Here is a 21,032-nt window from a genome sequence, read left to right on the forward strand (position 1 = left end):
AAGAAAAGGCCTAGGGCTTTGTTTTTTGTTTGTTTGTTTTTTTGTTTTGCTGGGCAGTGAGGGTTAAGTGACTTGCCCGGGGTCACACAGCTAGTAAGTGTCAAGTGTCTGAGTCTGCATTTGAACTCAGGTCCTCCTGAATCCAGGACCAGAGTTTTATCCACTGTGCCACCTAGTTGCCATCAGGCCTAGGCCTTTGTTGCAGGTTAGTCTATATATTGACCTTGGATAGGTAAAAGGGGTGTGGGCATTTAGTGAGCCAGAGACTAATTTGTTTCTCTGTGTTTTCTTCTCTCATTTTTATTTTTGCTGCTTAAGAGAATGGCTTTCTGAAACTATTTCCTTAAATATTTCACACAATTCTTTGAGTTTTTAACTTCACCAATTTTGGGTTTCTCCATGAATTTTCAAATGCCCAAAGAGTCAAGTACTGAAAAAAAGGCATGAATAAATGAATAAAGTGAGGCAAAGGAAAATAATGAAGAAACATCAGATAAAAATTCTGAATGGAAAAATATATTAGATTTTAAATTTAACAAGCTCTATTCTGTGGTTATTGAAAAAATAATATAGAGGAATCACCAATGGGGGGAAAATCTTTCTCCATTAGGAGGAGGGAGGTAGGCTATCATTCTCATTTCTAATTTTTGTGGTATGTGGCTCTCAGTATCAGTGACTTCTGTGCCATGGGATTTGTGCATCATCATTGCAGGCCATGTTTCCTGTTAGTGTATTTATAGAGAGAAAACACTAAATAATGTGGCTAAGTAGAGGAAGGTACAGGGTTATTGCTTGAAGATTATGCTTCTGTTTTGCAAATGCCCCTTTAGAATTCTGAACCATGCATTAATACATGAATGATAAAATGAAATCTTCATGTCACATTATTTCAGATAAAAGTAAAAGCCCTTGATCTGTTCTTACTGAAGGTGCATGGTATCATCAACAGCAAAGTCTAAGGATCAGCACAGTTTATGCCATAAATGTATTGTGAGAATAATTTGGACTGAGCCATTTGTAAATATTATAACTAGGAAAAAACCATTTTATTTCTACCCAGTTATTTATATTTACAGAAGCACATATATTTTGTAAGATCTTATTCTAATGTAAAGGCAAATATATTTATAGAGTGGTAAAAGAAAGTAGGAAAAAGAACGCAATTTACCACAAATTCAGCTATCATATAGAATGGGCCATGTTCTTTATATTTGTCTCTGCTACTTTAATATACCTACAACAAATACATGCATGTGTACACACATACATGCATGCATTCATTATCTTATTAAAGGCCATATAAAACTATACTGTTTATCTGTTCATGACAGTGTCAGGAATGAAAACTTGTTTTTTTTTTTCTTTGCAATGGAAATATCTAGGGGAAAAACATGTTCTTTTTTATATTTCACCTAATAAAAGGTTTTTTTTAATTAATTGTCAAAGGCAGGTAAACACTTATATAGTAAACTAAACTATCCTAAGTGATAGAGAATTAAATAACACTTAAAATCCAGGCACTGAGACAAACACAAGGGCAGCTAGTTCTCACAGTGGAAAGATTACAAGACCTAGAGTCAGGAAGACTCATCTTGCTGAGTTCAAGTCCTGCTTCAGACACTTATTAGCTGCATGACTCTGGGCAAATCACTTAATACTATTTACCCCAGTTTTCTCTATGTAAAATGAGTTGCAAAGGAAATGGCAAAGTAGTCAAATATTTTTGCAAAGAAAATCCCAAATTAATTCACAAAGATTTGGACAGCACTGAAAAACAATGAAGACAAAGAGACAGAGAGGATTAGAAAAATAGATGAAAGATAAATAGATATAGATTGATAGAGCTGCAGTAGGTAAAGATTGTTTTATTTCTTTTTTTGCAACTATTATTTTATTTGACATTTCTTGCCCCCTTTTCCCCAGAAAGAAGGTTACCTTAAGTTATCCAATTTGACCCTGTGCCAACTCACAAAGTCTACTCTCCTACAAATATCACTGGGCTTTCTAATGTGTTTTTAATTTTTCTTCTAATCCTTCCTGAATAAAATTTGCCCAATCTCAAATTCTCTTAAGGCCTTGCTAGGTAACAACTACTAATTCAATAAGCTAATTTATACTGTTAATAGACAACAAGAGCTGAAGGTGTTTATCTCCATATGAGTTTAATTATTATCATTCACATTTGTATTGTAATTTTGGGATTGCAGAATATCTTCCTCACTACAATCCTTTGAGGTTTTGGGAAGCAGCATAAGTTTTATCCCTATATTATATGTGAGGAAATTGAACTCCAGATTGATTTAGGAACTTGCTCAATAACACATAAATCTAGTAAGTAGAGGTACAGGTGACCCACAAACTGAGATTCCAAGTACTGTACTATAGAGTTTTCAATACATCTTGCTATCTTAAGGCTGAACCCAAATACATGAATAAAATAATAAATTTACATGGAAGAGAAGGGAAAGAAAGGTAGAGTAATTTAAAACTAAATTTTTATCTGGAGTAAAATCAATTGAGGAAAGAAATTAGCAGAGGTGGAGAGAAAGCACTGAGAATAACCTCCCTGGAGGCACAGGTGAACAGTTAGAAAGTAGATTTCTACCTAGAATTCTAGTCATTGTTCCAATGGGAATTGAGGGAGAAGACTCTGGCAAAAGTGCAAAGGTTTCATGATAGGAACCTGATGGTGCAAGCCAGTGGCAGACCATATTGTAACACACAAATATGGAGGTCCCAGTGGTATGGCATCAGCAAAGTCAGCACAGAGATTAAATATGGTCAAAACAAGAGCCTTTTCACAATATGCTCTGAAAGGAAGTAAAGAGGCCTCAAATCATACAATCAAGATAATACTTCTCAGGCTAAAATTGAACAGATTTGGTAGGGAGAGCTATCTCCTTGAATGGCCAAACAAGAAAAAAAATTAAGGTAATTTTTCAAGAGAAAAAAAATTAAGCTAAATTTTTAAAAGAATCAGTTCAGAAAAATGAATGTAAAGAGCTTCATTTATCAATTGGGAACAAGAATTTCTTTTTATTCTGTCTAAAAATATCCTCCAATGACATAGAGACAAAACAAGGAATTGGATGGACCTTCCTTTAATCTACCAAAAGTGACTTTTAAAATGTAAAATCTATTTTCATGTTCTATTTATTCTACCATTAAGAGTGTAGAAGACAATGTTTCCCTATATTTGCCTTTGCCCTCAATATTAACAATTTTCTTGGTTAATGATTAGCAGAGACTTTAGTGAGAAAATGAAGGACTAGGCAGTAGAGAAGCTTGGTCCTGTGATTAGGTAATAATTGTTGCAGGAATCAATAGTGACTCCTTTTGGGGAGAGATACTATCACTCATCCTTAATTTAACCAATTTGGTCATCAAATCACTTAGACACTGGATGAAGGAAGGGGACTTCCTGTAAATTTGTTGTCCTGATTTGGATGAAGGTGAAAAATTCAGTACTCTGAAAAAAAAAAAGATCAATATGTGGAGTGGTTTCTCTCACACAATTAAACAGAATGGTCTGTGGTTGGATTTCATGAAGCTAAAAGAATAATTCTTATATAACCTATACAAAGAAATACTTCCCAACAGTGAGAAAGGGTATTTCTGTAATATTTTATGATTGCTTTCTAATAGCTTGAGCTTGGGGAAGAAAGAAAGAAAGAAAGAAAGAAAGAAAGAAAGAAAGAAAGAAAGAAAGAAAGAAAGAAAGAAAGAAAGAAAGAAAGAAAGAAAGAAAGAAAGAAAGAAAGGAAGAAAGAAAGGAAGAAAGAAAGGAAGAAAGAAAGGAAGGAAGGAAGGATGAAGGAAGGAAGGAAGGAAGGAAGGAAGGAAGGAAGGAAGGAAGGAAGGAAGGAAGGAAGGAAGGAAGGAAGGAAGAAAAAAGAGTTTCCAAAAGACAAATGAATGAGTATTATTAAGCTTAAGTACACAGTACATTTTGTAAATTAAATAGGAATAAAATTTGTTTCTTCCTAATGCAATTTGAATATGCAATATTTAATCTATGCTACCTATGAGATTCAGTATATTGAAAATGTCAAATTATGCATATTTGTGTGTTTCCATTGAGGTCAAACAGTCAAAAGTAAATGAGTACCACAGTAAAAATCCTTGTTTATATTGATCCTCTAATAGGAGTTTTCTGGGGACCTAACAACTTTTATAAGTTTTAAGTTTTTCCATAAAGAGACTTTGATTAACCTTCATAAAGCCTCTATTTTCATACTCTTTTCAAATGTATAGCTTATATCATAGATGATCATTGATAGGAATACAAAATTACTACACGTGTATGGTTGGGAAAGGACCACAGTCATATGACTGATCAGAGATAGAAAGGATCATATTGCTCATCTATTACAACCCTCTCATTTTACAGGCCAGGAAGCTGAGACTTAGAGATATTATTTTGCCCAAATTCATACAGGTAGCTGATTTGGAAAACAGAGTCAAATCCTTTGCCTCCATATTCATCACTCTACTATGCCACACTATCTACTTTACTAGTAGGAAATTAGTTCTTTACTAACCCTATTGAGTGCCTTGATTGAAGTTAAAAGTCATTTGGTTATAAATTATGGATAAATTTTATATATTATGGTATGGAATATCTTCCTGTGTGTTGACCTATCATTTGGAATGAGAGCAAATATACGCTAGAATTTATTGGAGGGTATAATATTTTTAAAAAATAAAAACAAAACTTGAATAGACATAAATATGAAATCAGAGTCACATAAAATCACTGCACCTCAATGTTGATGGAGATCAGTTGAAATCATTTGTGATCTGAAGTAAATTTAGTCATGAAAACCATCTGTGACCCAGCTGTTCTCTATTTTGTCAATCAGCTTCAAGGAGTAGACTGCTTGTTATGTTAGAATAATTGCTAATCTCTTCTGTTCCTGTTAAGACACCAGTAGCTGCCTTTAACAGGCCACAATCCCATGGAACACTCCATTCATTGTGAACTAATTACTCAGGCGCACTTCTAAAACAAAAACAATCTTGATCTTTCCCCCTCAATAGTACAAGTCACATTTGGTTACCTTGAACACATTAAGGCCAAAAGGACAATTTGATCCAGGTGAACTATTTTCTGAATATAGAACACTTAGGAATTAATAACTTGTCATACTGACAAATAGATGTGCATGGCCAAAGAAAGAACTGGAAAATATATCCATATGCTGAAGTCAGCCATTTTTATGCCATTTACATGGTTTGTACCAGGATGTGTTTCTCAGGGGGGATAAAAAACAACAACAGATTAGATCAAAGTTAAGAAAAAGATTATCTGCAAAGGTCAGGATCATAGCTTTCTCACTTACCTTCCACTGAGGAGGAAACCAATAACGACAGCCAGCAAAATGACTCCCACTGTGACAGATACAGCAATTATAGGAATCTGGCTTTGATCGCTAGAAGCTGCAACTGCTGAAAGAGATACAGAGAGTGAAGATTATAATTAAAATGGTAGTTAATATCACAATAAGTATCATTTAAAGAGTTGTAATAATAGTAGTATAATAGACATTTATAGGATATTAAGGATTTGAAGACATGTTGCATAAATTAACAACAACCCTTTTAGGTAACAGATTTTATTGCATATACCTTATAGATGGGAAAAGGCAAGACTACACTCATATTTTAAATAATTTTTAGTAAAATAGACTTGTACTTATAAGTATTTCATTTTTCTCTACCCTTTCTCAAAAACCAGAACTTATAAACAATTGAAAATGGCAATCCTTTGGGAAAATATTTTGTTTTATAGATGAAATTCAGAAAAAAAACTGGCTGTCACAAAGTCATTTTATATGTTACATATATTATCTCTATCCTGAACAAGTAGATATTCATTATATGATATTTACCAAAAATAATCAAATTTATATATCTTAAAAATTAAATATATTAGCATATAAAGTCTTGAAAAGTGTGTCTTATATTCAAGTATTTTGTAATCTAAATAAGGGGGATTGCTTTAAGTAACTTTTAAATTTTTTAAGCAAAGTATACTCCCATATGAGAAACAATCTCCTTAAAATAAACCAAAACCAAAAAAAAAAATATGGTTAGTTTTCAAGTCCAAAATTCTCTGGATAGCTATTTTGATAATTAAGAGGGGAAAAACACTCTGAAATCCAGCCCAGGTATAATGAGTGAATGTATTTGAGATTAACATCCTCCTAAAATATTAAACTATAAACATACATATACCTATAAGTACATATATGCACACATACAGAGAGAGTCTAAGGAAAACTATATAAAGCATAATTTAAATTAGATTAATTTACAACATATTTCTGGAGGATCAAACAATATAAGCAACTTAAATTAAGGCAATGTGACCAATCAATGAATTATCAGCTGAAGAGTGTGGGACTAGGAAACATTTATTTTAGAAGATGGAATGTAAGTTGAACCTTGAAGAAACCAATAGAATCTAAAAGGTAGAGATGAAGGGTCAGAATATTCCAGGTATCTGGTAATGACAAATACAAGGGCATAAGATAGAATATTCCATGTTACATTTGAGGAATAACAATTGGACCAGTATGGATAGACAGAAACATGAATGGAAAGACATAAATTATATAAAGGCTTTATGAAGAGCTTTCATCGTCAAACAGAGGAGTTGGAGAACAATCTTCCATATGAGGATGGGTGTAAGAATGAACTGGGATTTGAAACCTATAATAAGATGAGACTGTAACAGAGTCTGCCCTCAATAAAATCCAAACCTCTAAAAATTATATCATAATTTTCTGAAAAAAAACTTAGTAGATATTATATATTGAGATAAGATGACTTTTGGAAAAAAAATCAATAAGAAAGAATGAGGTTCATTAAGACTAGAGGGGAAAAAACACAACAACCCACATTGTCAAAATGAATCAATATAAATTCTCCAAAAGATGAGTTGATAAGTTTGATAATGACTCCCAGTAACTCTCTAGAACCCATTATTTGAAATATGTGGGCTCTTAGAAAGAGATAAAGTTATTCAGGATGAGCTTAAATGACTTGTCCAGGGTGACCACATATCCATTGTGTGCCAGAAACAAACACTTCAATTTAGGTCCTCTTGGCTTTAATACTAGTTCACTATTCATTAAACCATGGGATTTTAAAGAGTATAACAAAACAAACTAAAATATAATACTTGATACAGAGAATTGTTCAAGGTACTGGAGATGTTAGCTCTTTAAGAAATAATTATCTGGTATATGATAAACCTAAAGGTGCATGCTTTTGGAACAAAAACTCATTATTTAACAAAAACTATTGGGATAATTGGAAAACAGCATGGAAGAAATTAGGTATAGAACAACATCTCACACAGTATACTAAAAAAGGTCAAAATGGGTACCTGACTTATACATAAAGGATGATACCATAAGAAAATTAAAGGATTTTGGAATTGTCTCTCAGATTTATGGACAAAGGAAGAATTTAGGACCAAAGAAGATATAGAGAATAAAATTAAATGTAAAATAGATCATTTTCATTATATAAAATTAAAAAGTTTTTGCAAAAACAGAACTAATGTAACCAACATTACAAGGCAAGTAGAAAACTGAGAAAGAATTTTTGAAACAAATGTCTCTGATAAAGGTCTCATTTCTCAAATATATAAAGAGCTACATCAAAATTTTAAAAATACAATTCCTCAATTGATAAATGGTCAAATGTTTTGAATAGTTTTCAGATAAAGAAATCAAAATTATCAATAATCATATGAAAAAATGCTCCAGATCATTATTGATCAGAGAAATTCAAATTAAAACAACTTATTAGAGGGGCAAATATAACAAAAATGGAAAATATTGGTTGTTTGATGGATTGTGGGAAAACTGGGATGCTAATACAATGTTGGTGGAGTTGTGAAAAGATCTAACTATTCTGGAGAGCAATTTGGAATTATGCCCAAAGTGCTATTGAATTGGGCATACCATTTGATCCATTACTATGTTTATGTCCCAAAGACATCCCCCAAAAGAGAAAAAGATCTCATTGTACAAAAATATTTATAGCAGCACTTTTTGTAGTGGCTAAAAATTGAAAATTAAAGGTATGCCCATCAATTGGGGAATGGCTAAGCAAACTGTGGTATATGATGGTGATATGGTGATGGAATACTACTGTGTAGTAAGAAATGACAAACAGGATGACTTCAAAAATGCCTGGAAAGACATATATGAAATGATGTATTGGGGGCGGGGGGGGGGAGAGACAGCTAGGTGACACAGTGGATAAAGGACTGTAGTATGTTTCTATGATTTGGACCTTCTGTGAATTTGGTATATTTGAAGTAGATGATCGCAGGACAGCACACAGTGAAGAATGAAATGCCAGGTAAATGACACTAAAATACATAATACATTCCATTTCACCTGAACAAACAATTAATTCACTTGATAAACATCTGGTGCATGTCAAATAGTAGTTCTTATAAAAACTGTGTTCAAAACAGAATGAACCAGAACTAAAATTAGTTATGCTTAGAAATATTAAAAGTAAAAATCCATTACCAATCATGTATCCTTTAAAACTAGTATAATATGCAAATTTATATTTTATGAATAGTTATTTGGTTAAGGTGTTCTTCATTCATCCATTATGTAAAAATAAATAAGTATCTATAATGTGGAATATACAGTGGTAAATACTGGGGAAATAGAAATGTAAATAACACACTATCCCTAAAAAAAGAAATATATCACAATGGTATAAATGTTCTATTTATATGAATATATCAATATTTGCATACATATGCATGAACACAAATATACAAAAACATATGCATATATGTGCATATACAAATACACATATGAATAAACATAAATACACATGTACATTCACGCTTCTATGAAAATCTATGCCTGATCTTTAGGATTTCAGAACTAAGTTGGGAGATGAAGATGACAGCTAACAGATATCATTTTAAGGTTTCAAATTATTTAAACATATGTTATTGGACAGAAAAAAACAAACTCAAACACTTAAATTATATAAATAGCAATTCAAGGCAATCTATGTTAATTTCCAATATAAGAAGCAGAAGAAATAAATGCATTGGGGGGACAAAAGTAGAAGAAACCAATTTGGGTCCCCCAAAATACAGTGTGTTCATGGTTTCAGATGCATTATTTGCATTCTTAAAACTGAGAAAATGACATTCTTCATCATAAGAAATTATTTTTTTTTAAGTTCCAAATCCTTTCCCAGAATGGAAATAGTGAAATTGGTGTACTTTAAATTACTTAAATTACTCAGATCAGTAATCTGTGTTAGACATATGGGCACAAATATCTAAACAAGAATATTCTGACTGTTTAATAAATTAATGTTAATAAATATAGCCACATTTTCATCTGGTAGATTGTAATCTGTTGGTGAAAATTTGACAAGACAGGAGGGGCCAAAGTCATCTAATAAATCCTGCTTCTGCAAGTTTGCTAACATAATTGATGACATTATTGATGATGCCAGGAGCACATACTAGAATAAATGAGGCAAGATCATGCTAACATCTTTCCTATAAGAAACAGCACACAAATCAATCAGTATTTATTGTATGAAAGAAAAGATAACAGTTGAGGATGCAATGTTACTAAGTATCCAGAACCATGGTAAAAGCAAAAAAAAAAATCAGTGAATGCTTTTAAAAACTAATTACATTTGTCATCAGTACTGCTCTAATTAGGTGTTTATTCTACATGTATACCATTAGCAAAGGATGACATAGAGAAAAAAAAGATTAGTACAAATTATTCATTCATTGTAAAATAATCTTGATGCTCATTAACAAGTTGTAGAAAACTAATTAGATTAGACTTTAAAAAATTTAATTCTTCCACTTCTACTCCAAGATTTGTTTTGACTATTTTTATTATATGCTGTGATTTGCATTAGAATACTTTCAGAAAATTATTTTGGAGTTAGAGTGGTTTTGTCACATACTTTTAGGTACTGAAAAATGAATGATCTGACAGTATATATCACCTACCACCTTTGGTTTTTCTCAAAAAATAAGACATAATTATTAAACATGATGTACAAGGGCAGCTAGGTGGCACAGTGCCCTGAAGTCAGGAGTACCTGAGTTCAAATCCGGCCTCAGACACTTAACACTTACTAGCTGTGTGACCCTGGGCAAGTCACTTAACCCCAATTGCCTCACTAAAAAAAAAAACAAAAAACAACATGATGTACAAGACACTGACACCTATAATATACAATCATACATGATAAGTGCATTAGAAGTGTAGAGGAGAGAAAAGTGTAGTACTTAAGGTCAACAGAGGGAGATCATTACTGAAAGGAAGTACAGAAGGACATACAGATGAAATTACATTAGAACTAGGTTTTGGTGGCCTTCTTTGCTTTATAGACATCTTTGGCATTTGTGTTAATCTTATGAAGTCCTGTCTTCACTGGGAAAATATAAGCTCTTTGAGAATAGGATTTTTTTCATTCTTTGTCTTTGTAATTTTCATAATTCTGCTTATTTCATTTTAATTTAGCTTTAATTATCTCTCATATCTCATATAATTATCATATACATATTAGACAACATATAATTATCATATGTAATCCATACATAGAGACAAAGATTATACCTACTTTGAAAGTAGTCTCTTTTTAACTTAACAAAATAGTTAAATAAAACAATATAGAGACATTCTCAGAAATCATGCAGCATTCTTTAGCACCCTGTTAGCTCTCTATTTTTTTAAACAATGAAGAGGAATCTTGTTTTCTCACCTTCTCTCCCTAACTCACTGAGGAAAAATAAACAACCACAAAAAAAAAACTTCTAACAAATATGCATCATAAGGAAAAATATTCCTTCTGCAACATAAATTTCTCACCTATTTTTCACAGATAGTATTTGTTGGAAAGAGGTTAATCTCATCAGCATTTTTGGTTCTTCATTTTTATTTTTAATTATGAAATAAAACAAGCATTCTCATAACAGTAAAATAGAAATTATTATATATGAAACTTCAAATCTACTATAAACAACTTGCTGTTTCTTTCAAATATGCAACAACATTTTCATATATTTTTTTCTTCCTCCATTAGACACAAATAAGTGTGTATGTATGTATATATGTAAATTCTATATATACACTTCTATTTATCAGTTCTTTCTCTGGAAATAGCATCTTTCTTCATATGTCTTATATAGTTAATTTGGGTATTTATAATAGATGAAATAACTTTTTTGCTCAACATCATTCTTAAAATAATATTGCTGTTACCATAAAAAGTATTCTTTTGCTTCTGTTCATTTTGCTTTTTATTATTTCATCTAAGTCTTTCTATGCTTTTCTCAAATCATTGAGCACATTTTTTTTCTCATAGCACATTAGTATTCCATCACAATCATACACCCAAACTTCATAAGCCATTCTCCAATTGATCGTCATCCATCCTTGCAATTTCCAGTTCTTTGCCACCAAAAAGAGAACTGGTAAATAATTCTAGAACATATAGATTCTGTTCCTTTCCCCCTAATAATCTTTGGAAATAGACCAAGCAGTAGTACCACTGGATCAAAGGGTATAGATACTTTAATAATTATTTGGGCATAATTCAAGATTCTTCTGCACAATGGATGGAACATTCCACAATCTCACCAACAATGAATTGGTGTCTGAATTTTTCCATATTGTCTCCAAAATTTGTCACTTTCCTCTTCTATCATTTTAGCCAACTTGGTGGGTGTTAAATTATATTTCAAAGTTTTGGTTATAACAATTACTCAAGAGTTTCTCTGCTTTTTCATATTTCTTCTCTTTCCAATACTGTAGTCATATATATATATTTACCACTATGTCAGCAAATTCTGGGTAATTTCTTAACTTTAAAAAACATTTTTATTTACTTAAATATTTCCAAATTCCATGTAAATAATTTTAAGAATTATTATTTTTTTTGCAGGGCTATGGGGGTTAAGTGACTTGCCCAGGGTCACACAGCTAGTAAGTGTCAAGTGTCTGAGGCCAGATTTGAATTCAGGTCCTCCTGAATCTAAGGCCGGTGCTTTATTCACTGGGCCACCTAGCTGCCCCAAGAATTATTTTTTTAAACTGCATTCTAAATTATCTTCCTTTCTCAAGTTTTTTGCCTTCCTTGAGAAGGCAAGCATGTTGCTTCAATTATATATGTGAGGTCATGTCAAATATATTTCCATATTAGCTATATTGTAAAAGAAAACAAAAACAAACCAAAACAAGAAAAATACAAAAGTAAAAAGAAGTATGCTTCAAACTGAATTCAGAGTTCATTAGTTCTTTCTCTGGAGGTTGATAGCAGTTTTATCATAAATCATTTGGCTTTGTCTTGATAAGAGTAACTAAGTCTTTCATAGTCAATCATCTCTGCAATATGACTTTTACTGTATGCATTATTCTCTTGGTTCTTTTCAATTCATTTTGGGTGGCTTCATGTATATCTTCCCATCCTACTTTTCATTTCTTATAGCACAACAGTATTCCATCACACTCATATACCACAACTGGTTCAACCATTCCTCTACTGAAGGGCATTCCCTCGATTACCAGATCTTTGCCACCACAAGGCAGCTAATATAAATATTTTTCTAGAAATAGGTGCTTTTCTCTTTTCTTTGAACTCTTTAGGATACAGACTTTGTAGTGGTATTGATGGATCAAAGGGTATACACAACTTTATAACCCTTTATTTCCAAATTGTTTTCCAGAATGGGTAACCTATTTCACAACTCTAAAACCAGTGAATTAATGTTCCAATATTGCCACATCCACTCCAGCATTTTTCCTTTTCCTTTTCTGTCATTTTAGCCAGTCTGATAGGTGGGAGGTGGTATCTCAGAGTTATTTTAATTTGCATTTCTTAAATCAGTATTCATTTAGAGCATTGTTCCTGTGACTACTGATATCTCCCCTTTCTTCTTTTGAAAACTGCTTTTTCTCATCCATGACCATTTATTTTCATCAATTCCATATATACATAAACACATACATACAAATAGATGCATATATACGCATACATAACCCCACATGTGTGTATAAAATCTTACTTACATGCATACATACATGCATATGTACATAAACACTTTTTGTTCTTCCAAATGATTTTTTTCTCCCTTTATAAAATATTCTTTGATAGTCTGATTTATATGTTACTGAATAAGTAAATTAACTTAGCTAGAATTGTCATTTTTGTTATATTGCTTTAGCCTACCCATGAACAAAAATTATTTTTTACAGTTGTTTAGATCTGCTTTATTTTTGTTAAAAGTGTTTTGTGGGGGACAGAGCCAAGATGGTGGAGAGTAGCCAGCAAATTATGTGAACTCTCCTTCTGTTTCCTCAAAAAGTACATTAAATCAAGCCTCTAGACAGATTCTGAAAAAATACAGAAACTGCAAAGAGACCTAGAAACAGTCTTCCCACCAGACATAATGAAGAAGACTTCAGGAAAGGTCGGTCTCACTCAGGCAAAAGGGAGGCTCAACTCACCGCAGCACAGTGTGCAGGAGAGGGTTCAGGCAAGTCAGCAGGAAGCTGTGGGCCACAGCTGAGCAACTGAGGCCGTTGGATCCTGGCACAACAAGCTGGTGGTGCAGCAGAACAGTGGCAAAACCCAACGCACCAGCCAAGAGAGCAGGTTGCCAGCTGTAGGGACACCCACAAGACAGGTGCCAGAAGGCCTACTGATCCCAGCGCACTCAGAGAAGAAGTCCAGGGCAAGGTCTACTGATTCCAGGGTGCTGAGACAGGAAGTCCAGGGCAAGGTCTACTGATCCCAGCATGCTCAGACAGGAAGTCCAGGGCAGTGAAAAATCTACAAGCCATAGAGGCCTCAGTGTAGAGAGAAAGTGACCCAGCCCCTATATCCCAGCACAAGAAGCTTGAAACAGGGACCCCGTTGCCCCTGGAGGAGACCTCAACTTTAATAAAATTAAAAATTAAAAAAAATAAGCTGCAGTAAGACTAAGAAGCAAAAACCTTTTCTCACCATTGAGAGCTTCTGTGTCAACAAGGAAGGGGCAAACCCAAATTCAGATGAGGACAATACTCCCAAATTGCCTACATGTGAAGCCTCAAGAGGGAAGATGAATTAGTCTCAAGACCAAAAAGCCCTCTTGGAAGAGCTCAAAAAGGATTTTAAAAATCAATTGAGAGAAATTAAAGCAACACAAGAAAATTATGAAAAAAAAGAATCAGCAGCTTGGAAAAGGAAACACAAAGATTGAAGAAAAAATTCCTTAAAAAAATTCATCTGGCCAAATGGAAAAAAAAAAAAAAGGAGCATAAGGGGCAGCTAGATGGCACAGTGGATAGAGCACCGGCCCTGGATTCAGGAGTACCTGGGCTCAAATCCGGCCTCAGACACTTAACACTTACTAGCTGTGTGACTCTGGGCAAGTCACTTAACCCCAAATGCCTCACTGAAAAAAAAAATGTATAAAAAAGGTACATAATCTCACTGAAGAAAACAATGCCTTAAAAAATTCATTTGGCCAAATGGAAAAAAAAATGATACATAATCTCATTGTAGAAAAAAATACCTTAAAAATTAAAATTGGACAGTTTGAAGATAATGAGTCCATGAGACACCAGGAATCAGTCAAGAAGAATCAAAATAATGAAAAAATAGAAGAAACTGTGAAATACCTCTTTGGAAAACAGATCCAAGGGAAACAATTTGAGAATCATTGGACTGCATGAAAGCTATGATCAGGAAAAGAATCTAGACACCATATTTCAGGAAATTATTAAGGAGAACTTCCCTGATATTATAGAATCAGAGGATAAAATCATCTTTGAAAGAATCCACAGATCACCTCCTGAAAGAGACCCCAAAAGGAAAACTCCAACGAATATTGTAGCCAAATTACAAAATTATCAGGTGAAGGAGAAAATACTCCAAGCAGTCAGAAAGAAGCAATTTAAATATCATGGAGCCATGGTCAGGATTGCTCAGGACCTAGCAGCTTCAACATTAAAGAATTGCAAGGCTTGGAATATGATATTCCAGAAGGCAAATGCTTGGATTGTAGCCAAGTATCTATTACCCACCAAAACTAAGCATTCTCTTTCAGGGATAAAATAGATGGATATTCAATGACATTGGAGACGTTCAAGGTTTCCTGACGAAAAGACCACAACTGAATAGAAAATTTGATCTTAACATACAAGACCCAAGAGAAGTTTAAAAAGATAAACAGGGGGAAATAAAGTTACTCAATTAGGTTAAACTGTTTACATCCCTACATGGGAAGATAATACTTATAACTCTCGAGAACTGTATATGTATTTGGGCAGACAAAAAGATTATACACAGAGGGTATAAATATAAATTGACTTTGATGTGATGACATAAAGGAAACTACGGGGTTAAAAAGGGAGTTTATAGGGAGAAGAGGAAAGGGGAGGTGGAATGAGGTGAAATACCTCCTATGAAGAGGTGAAAAAAGACCTATTACAAGAGAGGGAAAGAAGGGAGGGGTGAACATTGTTTCAATCCTACTCTCATTAGATTTGATTAAAAGAGGGAAAAACATATACGTTCATTTGGATAAAGAATCGTAGCTTATTCTTTAGGGAAGTAAAAGGGGAATGGGAAGGGAGGAGGACTGATAGAAAGGAGGGCAAAAGCAAGGGAGAAAAGGGTAAAGGAAAGGGAGGGCAGATTGGGGGAGGCAGTGGTAAGAAGCAAACTGTCAGTGAGGAGGAATAGGGGGAAAGAAGGGGGGAAAAGTACAAAGGGGGTAAATAGAATGGAGGGGAATAGACAGTAATAATAACTGTGAATGTGAATGGGATGAACTCTGCTATAAAACAGAAGCAAATTGCAGAGTGGATAAAAAAAAGAATCCTACAATATGCTGTTTACAAGAAACATATTTGAAGCAGAGAGATACACACAGAGTAAAGGTAAAAGGCTAGAGCAGAATATATTATGCTTCAGCTAAAGTAAAAAAAGCAGGGGTAGCAATCATTACCTCAGACAAAGCATGGGCAAAAATAGATGTCATTAAAAGAAATAAGGAAAGAAATTACATCTTGCTAAAAGGCACTATAGACAATGAAGCAATATCAATATTAAGTATGTATGTGCCAAGTGGTATAGCATCCAAATTCTTAAAGGAGAAGTTAAATGAGTTGCAAGAGGAATTAGTAATACCATACTAGTGGGGGATCTGAATCTTCCCCTGTCAGAATTAGATAAATCTAGCCAAAAAATAAATAAGAAAGAAGTGAAAGAGGTGAAGAGAATACTAGAAAAGTTAGACATGATAGATGTCTGGAGAAAACTGAATGGGGATAGAAAGGAATAGACCTTTTTCTCAGCAGTACATGGCACATTTTCAAAAATTGACCATGTATTAGGGCACAAAAACATCATAGTCAAATGTAGAAAGGCAGAAATAGTAAATGCATCCTTTGCACATCATGATGCAATAAAAATTACATGTAAGAAGGAGCCAGGGAAAAGTAGACTGAAAATCAATTGGAAACTAAATAATTTCATTCTAAAGAATGAATGGGTCAAACAACAAATCATAGAAACAATCAATAACTTTATCCAAGAGAATGACAATAATGAGACAACATACCAAAATCTATGGGATGCAGCCAAAGCAGTTCTTAGGGGAAAATTGATAGCTCTAACTGCTTACATGTATAAAAAAGAGAAAGAGGAGATAAATGAATTGGGCATGCAACTTAAGAAGCTAGAAAAAGAACAAATGAGAAATCCCCAATTAGATACTAATCTAGAGATCCTGAAAATTAAAGGAGAAATTAATAAAATTGAAAGCAAGAAAACTATAGATTTAGTCAATAAAACTAAGAGCTGGTTTTATGAAAAATCAATAAAATAGATAAAATATTTGTTAATTTGGTTTTAAAAAAGAAAGAAGAAAACCAAATTACCAGTATCACAAATGAAAGGAGTGATGCTACCACCAATGAAGTGGAAATTAAATCAATAATTAGGAATTATTTTGCCCAACTGTATGCCAATAAATTTGACAATCTAAATGAAGTGGATAAATATTTACAAAAATACAAACTGCCCAGGTTAACTAAAGAGGAAATAAAATCCTTAAATAAGTCCATATTAGAAAAAAGAAATTGAACAAGCCATTAATGAACTCCCTAAGAGAAAATCCCCAGGGCCAGATGGGTTTACAGGTGAATTCTACTAAACATTTAAAGAACAATTAATTCCAATATTATACAAATTATTTGGAAAAATAGGTTAAGAAGGAGGGCTACCAAATTAGTTTTATGGCACAAATATGGTGGTGATACCATAACCAGGCAAAGCAAAAACAGGGAAAGAAAATTATAGACCAATTTCCCTAATGTATATTGGTGCAAAAATCTTAAATAAGATATTAGCAAGGAGATTACAGCAAGTGATCACCAGTATAATACACTATGACCAGGTGGGATTTGTACCAGGAATGCAGGGTTGGTTCAACATTAGGAAAAATATTAATATAATCAACCATATCAATAAGAAAATTATCCAAAATCATATGATTATCTCAATAGATGCAGAGAAAGCTTTAGACAAAATAGAGCACCCATTCCTAATGAAAACACTAGAGAGTTTAGGAATACGTGGAGCTTTCCTTAAAATAATAAGCAGTATAATAAGTATAATAAGAAGTATAATGATCAGTAATAACCTAAACCCATCTGCAAGCATTATATGTAATGGAAATAAGTTAGAGGACTTCCCAAAAAGATCAGGGGTGAAACATGGATGTCCATTATCACCTCTATTATTCAATATTGTACTAGAAATGTTAACATTAGCAATCAGAGAAGAAAAAGGAATTAAAGGAATTAGAATAGGCAAGGAGGAAACAAAACTATCACTCTTGGCAGATGATAAGATGGTATATGTAGAGAATCCTAGAGAATCAACTCAAAAATTACTTTAAACAATTAACAACTTTAGCAAAGTAGCAGGATATAAAATAAATCCACATAAATCATCAGCATTTCTATACATGACCAACGAAGTCCAACAGCAAGAGATAGAAAGAGAAATTCCATTTAAAGTGACAGTAGATAATATAAAATACTTGGGAGTCTACTTGCCAAGACAAACCCAGGAACTCTATGAACACAACTACCAAACACTCCTCACACAAATCAAATCAGGTCTAAATAATTGGAAAGATATCAATTGCTCATGGATAGGCAGAGCTAATATAGTAAAAATGACAATTCTACCTAAATCAATTTACTTATTCAGTGCCATACCAATCAGACTACCTAAAATTATTTTATAGAGCTAGAAAAAATAATAACAAAATTCATCTGGAAAAACAAAAAGTCAAGAATATCAAGGGAAATAATGAAAAAAAAAATGCACAGGAAGGTGGGTTAGCTGTACCAAATCTAGAGCTTTACTATAAAGCAGCCATCATCAAAACTATCTAGTACTGGCTAAGAAATAGAGTGGAGAATCAATGGAACAGGCTAGGCACAGGAGACACAGTAGTAAATGACATTAGTAATGTAGTGTTTGATAAACCCAAAGACTCTGGCTTCTGGGATAGGAACTCAGTATTTGACAAAAACTGCTGGGAAAACTGGAAGATAGTATGGCAGAAATTAGGCATAGATCAACATCTTATACCTTATACTAAAATAAGATCAAAATGGGTTCATGATTTAGACATAAGAGGTGATACCATAGATAAATTAGGAGAGGAAGGAATAGTCTACCTTTCAGATCTTTGGAAAGGAGAACAGTTTAGGAACAAACAAGAGATAGGGAATATTATGAAATGCAAAATGGATGATTTTTATTACATTAAATTAAAAAGGTTTTGTACAAACAGAAGCAATGCATCCAATATTAGAAGGGATGCAGAAAGCTGGGAAATAACTTTTATGGCCAGTACTTCTTATAAAGGTCTCATTTCTAAAATATATAGGGAACTAAATCAAATTTATATGAATCCAAGTCATTCCCCAATTGAGAAATGGTCAAAGGATATGAACAGGCAGTTTTCTGATGAAGAAACCAAAGCTATCTATTCCCATATGAAAAAATGCTCTAAATCACTATTGATTAGAGACATGCAAATTAAAACAACTCTGAGGTACCACCTGACACCCATCAGATTAGCTAATATGAAAAAAAAGGAAAATAATAAATGTTGGAGAAGTGGGAAAATTAGAACACTAATGCATTGTTATTGGAGCTGTGAACTGATCCAACCATTCTGGAGAGCAATCTGGAATGATGGCCAAAGTGCTATAAAGCTGTGCATACCCTTTGACCCAACAATTCCACTTTTGGATCTTTTTCCCAGGGAGATCATGGAAAAGGGAAAAGGACCCACATGTAAAAAATATTTATAGCTGTTCTCTTTGTGGTGGCAAGGAATTTGAAATTGAGGGGTTGCCCATCAACTGGGTAATGTCTGAACAAGTTGTGGTATATGAATGTAATAGAATTCTATTGTGCTGTAAGAAACAATGAGCAGGGGGGGCAGCTAGGTGGCACAGTGGATAAAGCACCAGCCCTGGATTCAAAAGGATCTGAGTTCAAATCCGACCTTAGACAATTGACACTAGCTGTGTGAACCTGGGCAAGTCACTTGACCCTTATTGCCCCACAAAAAAAAAAAAAAGAAAAGAAAAGAAACAATGAGCAGGAGGAGTTCAGAGAAACCTGGAAGGACTTGCATGAACTGATGATGAGTGAGATGAGCAGAACCGGAAGTACATTGTATACAGTATCATAAACCTTGTGTGTTGATCAACTGTGACGGACTAGATTCTTCTCACCAATGCAATGGTACAGGAGAGTATCAGGGGACTCATGATAGAAGGGGATTTCCAAAGCCAGAAAAAAAAAAAAAGAACTGTGGAGTATGGATACTGATTGAAGTATGCTATTTCTTTTGGTTTTGGTGCAGTTGTTTTTCTATTTTGAGTTTTTTTCCTCATTGCTCTGATTCTTCTCCTTTGGCATGACTAATGCAGAAATATGTTTAATGTTATATATATATATATATATATATATATATATATATATATACACCTATTTCAGATTACCTGCTGTCTAGGGGAGGGGGGGAAAGAGGGGAGGGAGATAGGGAGAAAAATTTGAAATTGGAAAGCTTGTATAAACAAATGCTGAGAAGTATCTTTACATGTAACTGGAAAAAACAGTAATTTTTTTTTTTTTTTTGCAGGGCAATGGGTGTTAAGTGACTTGCCCAGGGTCACACAGCCAGTAAGTGTCAAGTGTCTGAGGCCGGATTTGAACTCAGGAACTCCTGAATCCAGGGCTGGTGCTTTATCCACTTCACCACCTAGCCGCCCCCAGTAAAATAATTTTTAATAAAAAAAAGTATTTTGTAATTGTGTTCATATAATGTGTATGTTTACCTTAGCAGAGAGATTTCCAAGCATTTTATATTATCTGCACTTATTCTAAATGGAATTCCTCCGTCACTCCTTAAAAAAAATGTTGTTTCAAAAAGTTTTTTTTTTCATTGTCTAGAGTTCTCTAAATATGTCATCATATCATCTGTAATTGTTTCCACATTGACTATTTTAATTCCTTCAATAATTTTTGTGTTATTGCTAGAACTAGCATTTCTAATAAAATATTCCCTGATCGTGGTGATAATGGACATCCTTCCCTTATTGTCTTATTAGGAAGATTTCAAGTTTATTCTTATTTGAGATAATACTTGATCTTGGTTTAGATAGATACTAATTGTTATTTCAAGAAAGACTCCATTGATTCCTATGTTTCCTAGTACTTTTTATGTGGAATGATATTGTGTGTTATCAAAGGATTTTTCTGCATCATTGACATAATGTCATCATTTATGATCAATTATGCTTATGACTTTCCAAATATTGAACTATCTTTGTCTTCTTGGAATAAATCCCACCTCACCAAATTATATGATTCCCTCCCCCTTCACTGGCCAGTTGTGTAAGCCAGATTTATTGAGTGTG

General features: G+C 33.4%; 1 protein-coding gene across 10 annotated transcripts in view; it reads right to left on the bottom strand.

The window, feature by feature from the left end:
- The window catches only part of EPHA5 (EPH receptor A5), a 522,081-nt gene that overhangs the window by 87,841 nt on the left and 413,208 nt on the right, over nucleotides 1–21,032 (bottom strand). For 6 of the 10 annotated variants that reach the window (XM_043970532.1, XM_043970527.1, XM_043970529.1 and 3 more), the window contains one exon: nucleotides 5,343–5,448. In XM_043970532.1, coding sequence (XP_043826467.1) covers nucleotides 5,343–5,448 — 106 coding nt within the window. The remainder of the gene's footprint in view (nucleotides 1–5,342; nucleotides 5,449–21,032) is intronic. The other 4 variants (XM_043970528.1, XM_043970530.1, XM_043970536.1 and 1 more) reach the window with 1 other exon arrangement.

The sequence above is a fragment of the Dromiciops gliroides genome, chromosome 6 (assembly GCF_019393635.1).
Source record: "Dromiciops gliroides isolate mDroGli1 chromosome 6, mDroGli1.pri, whole genome shotgun sequence".
NCBI lineage: Eukaryota > Metazoa > Chordata > Mammalia > Microbiotheria > Microbiotheriidae > Dromiciops > Dromiciops gliroides.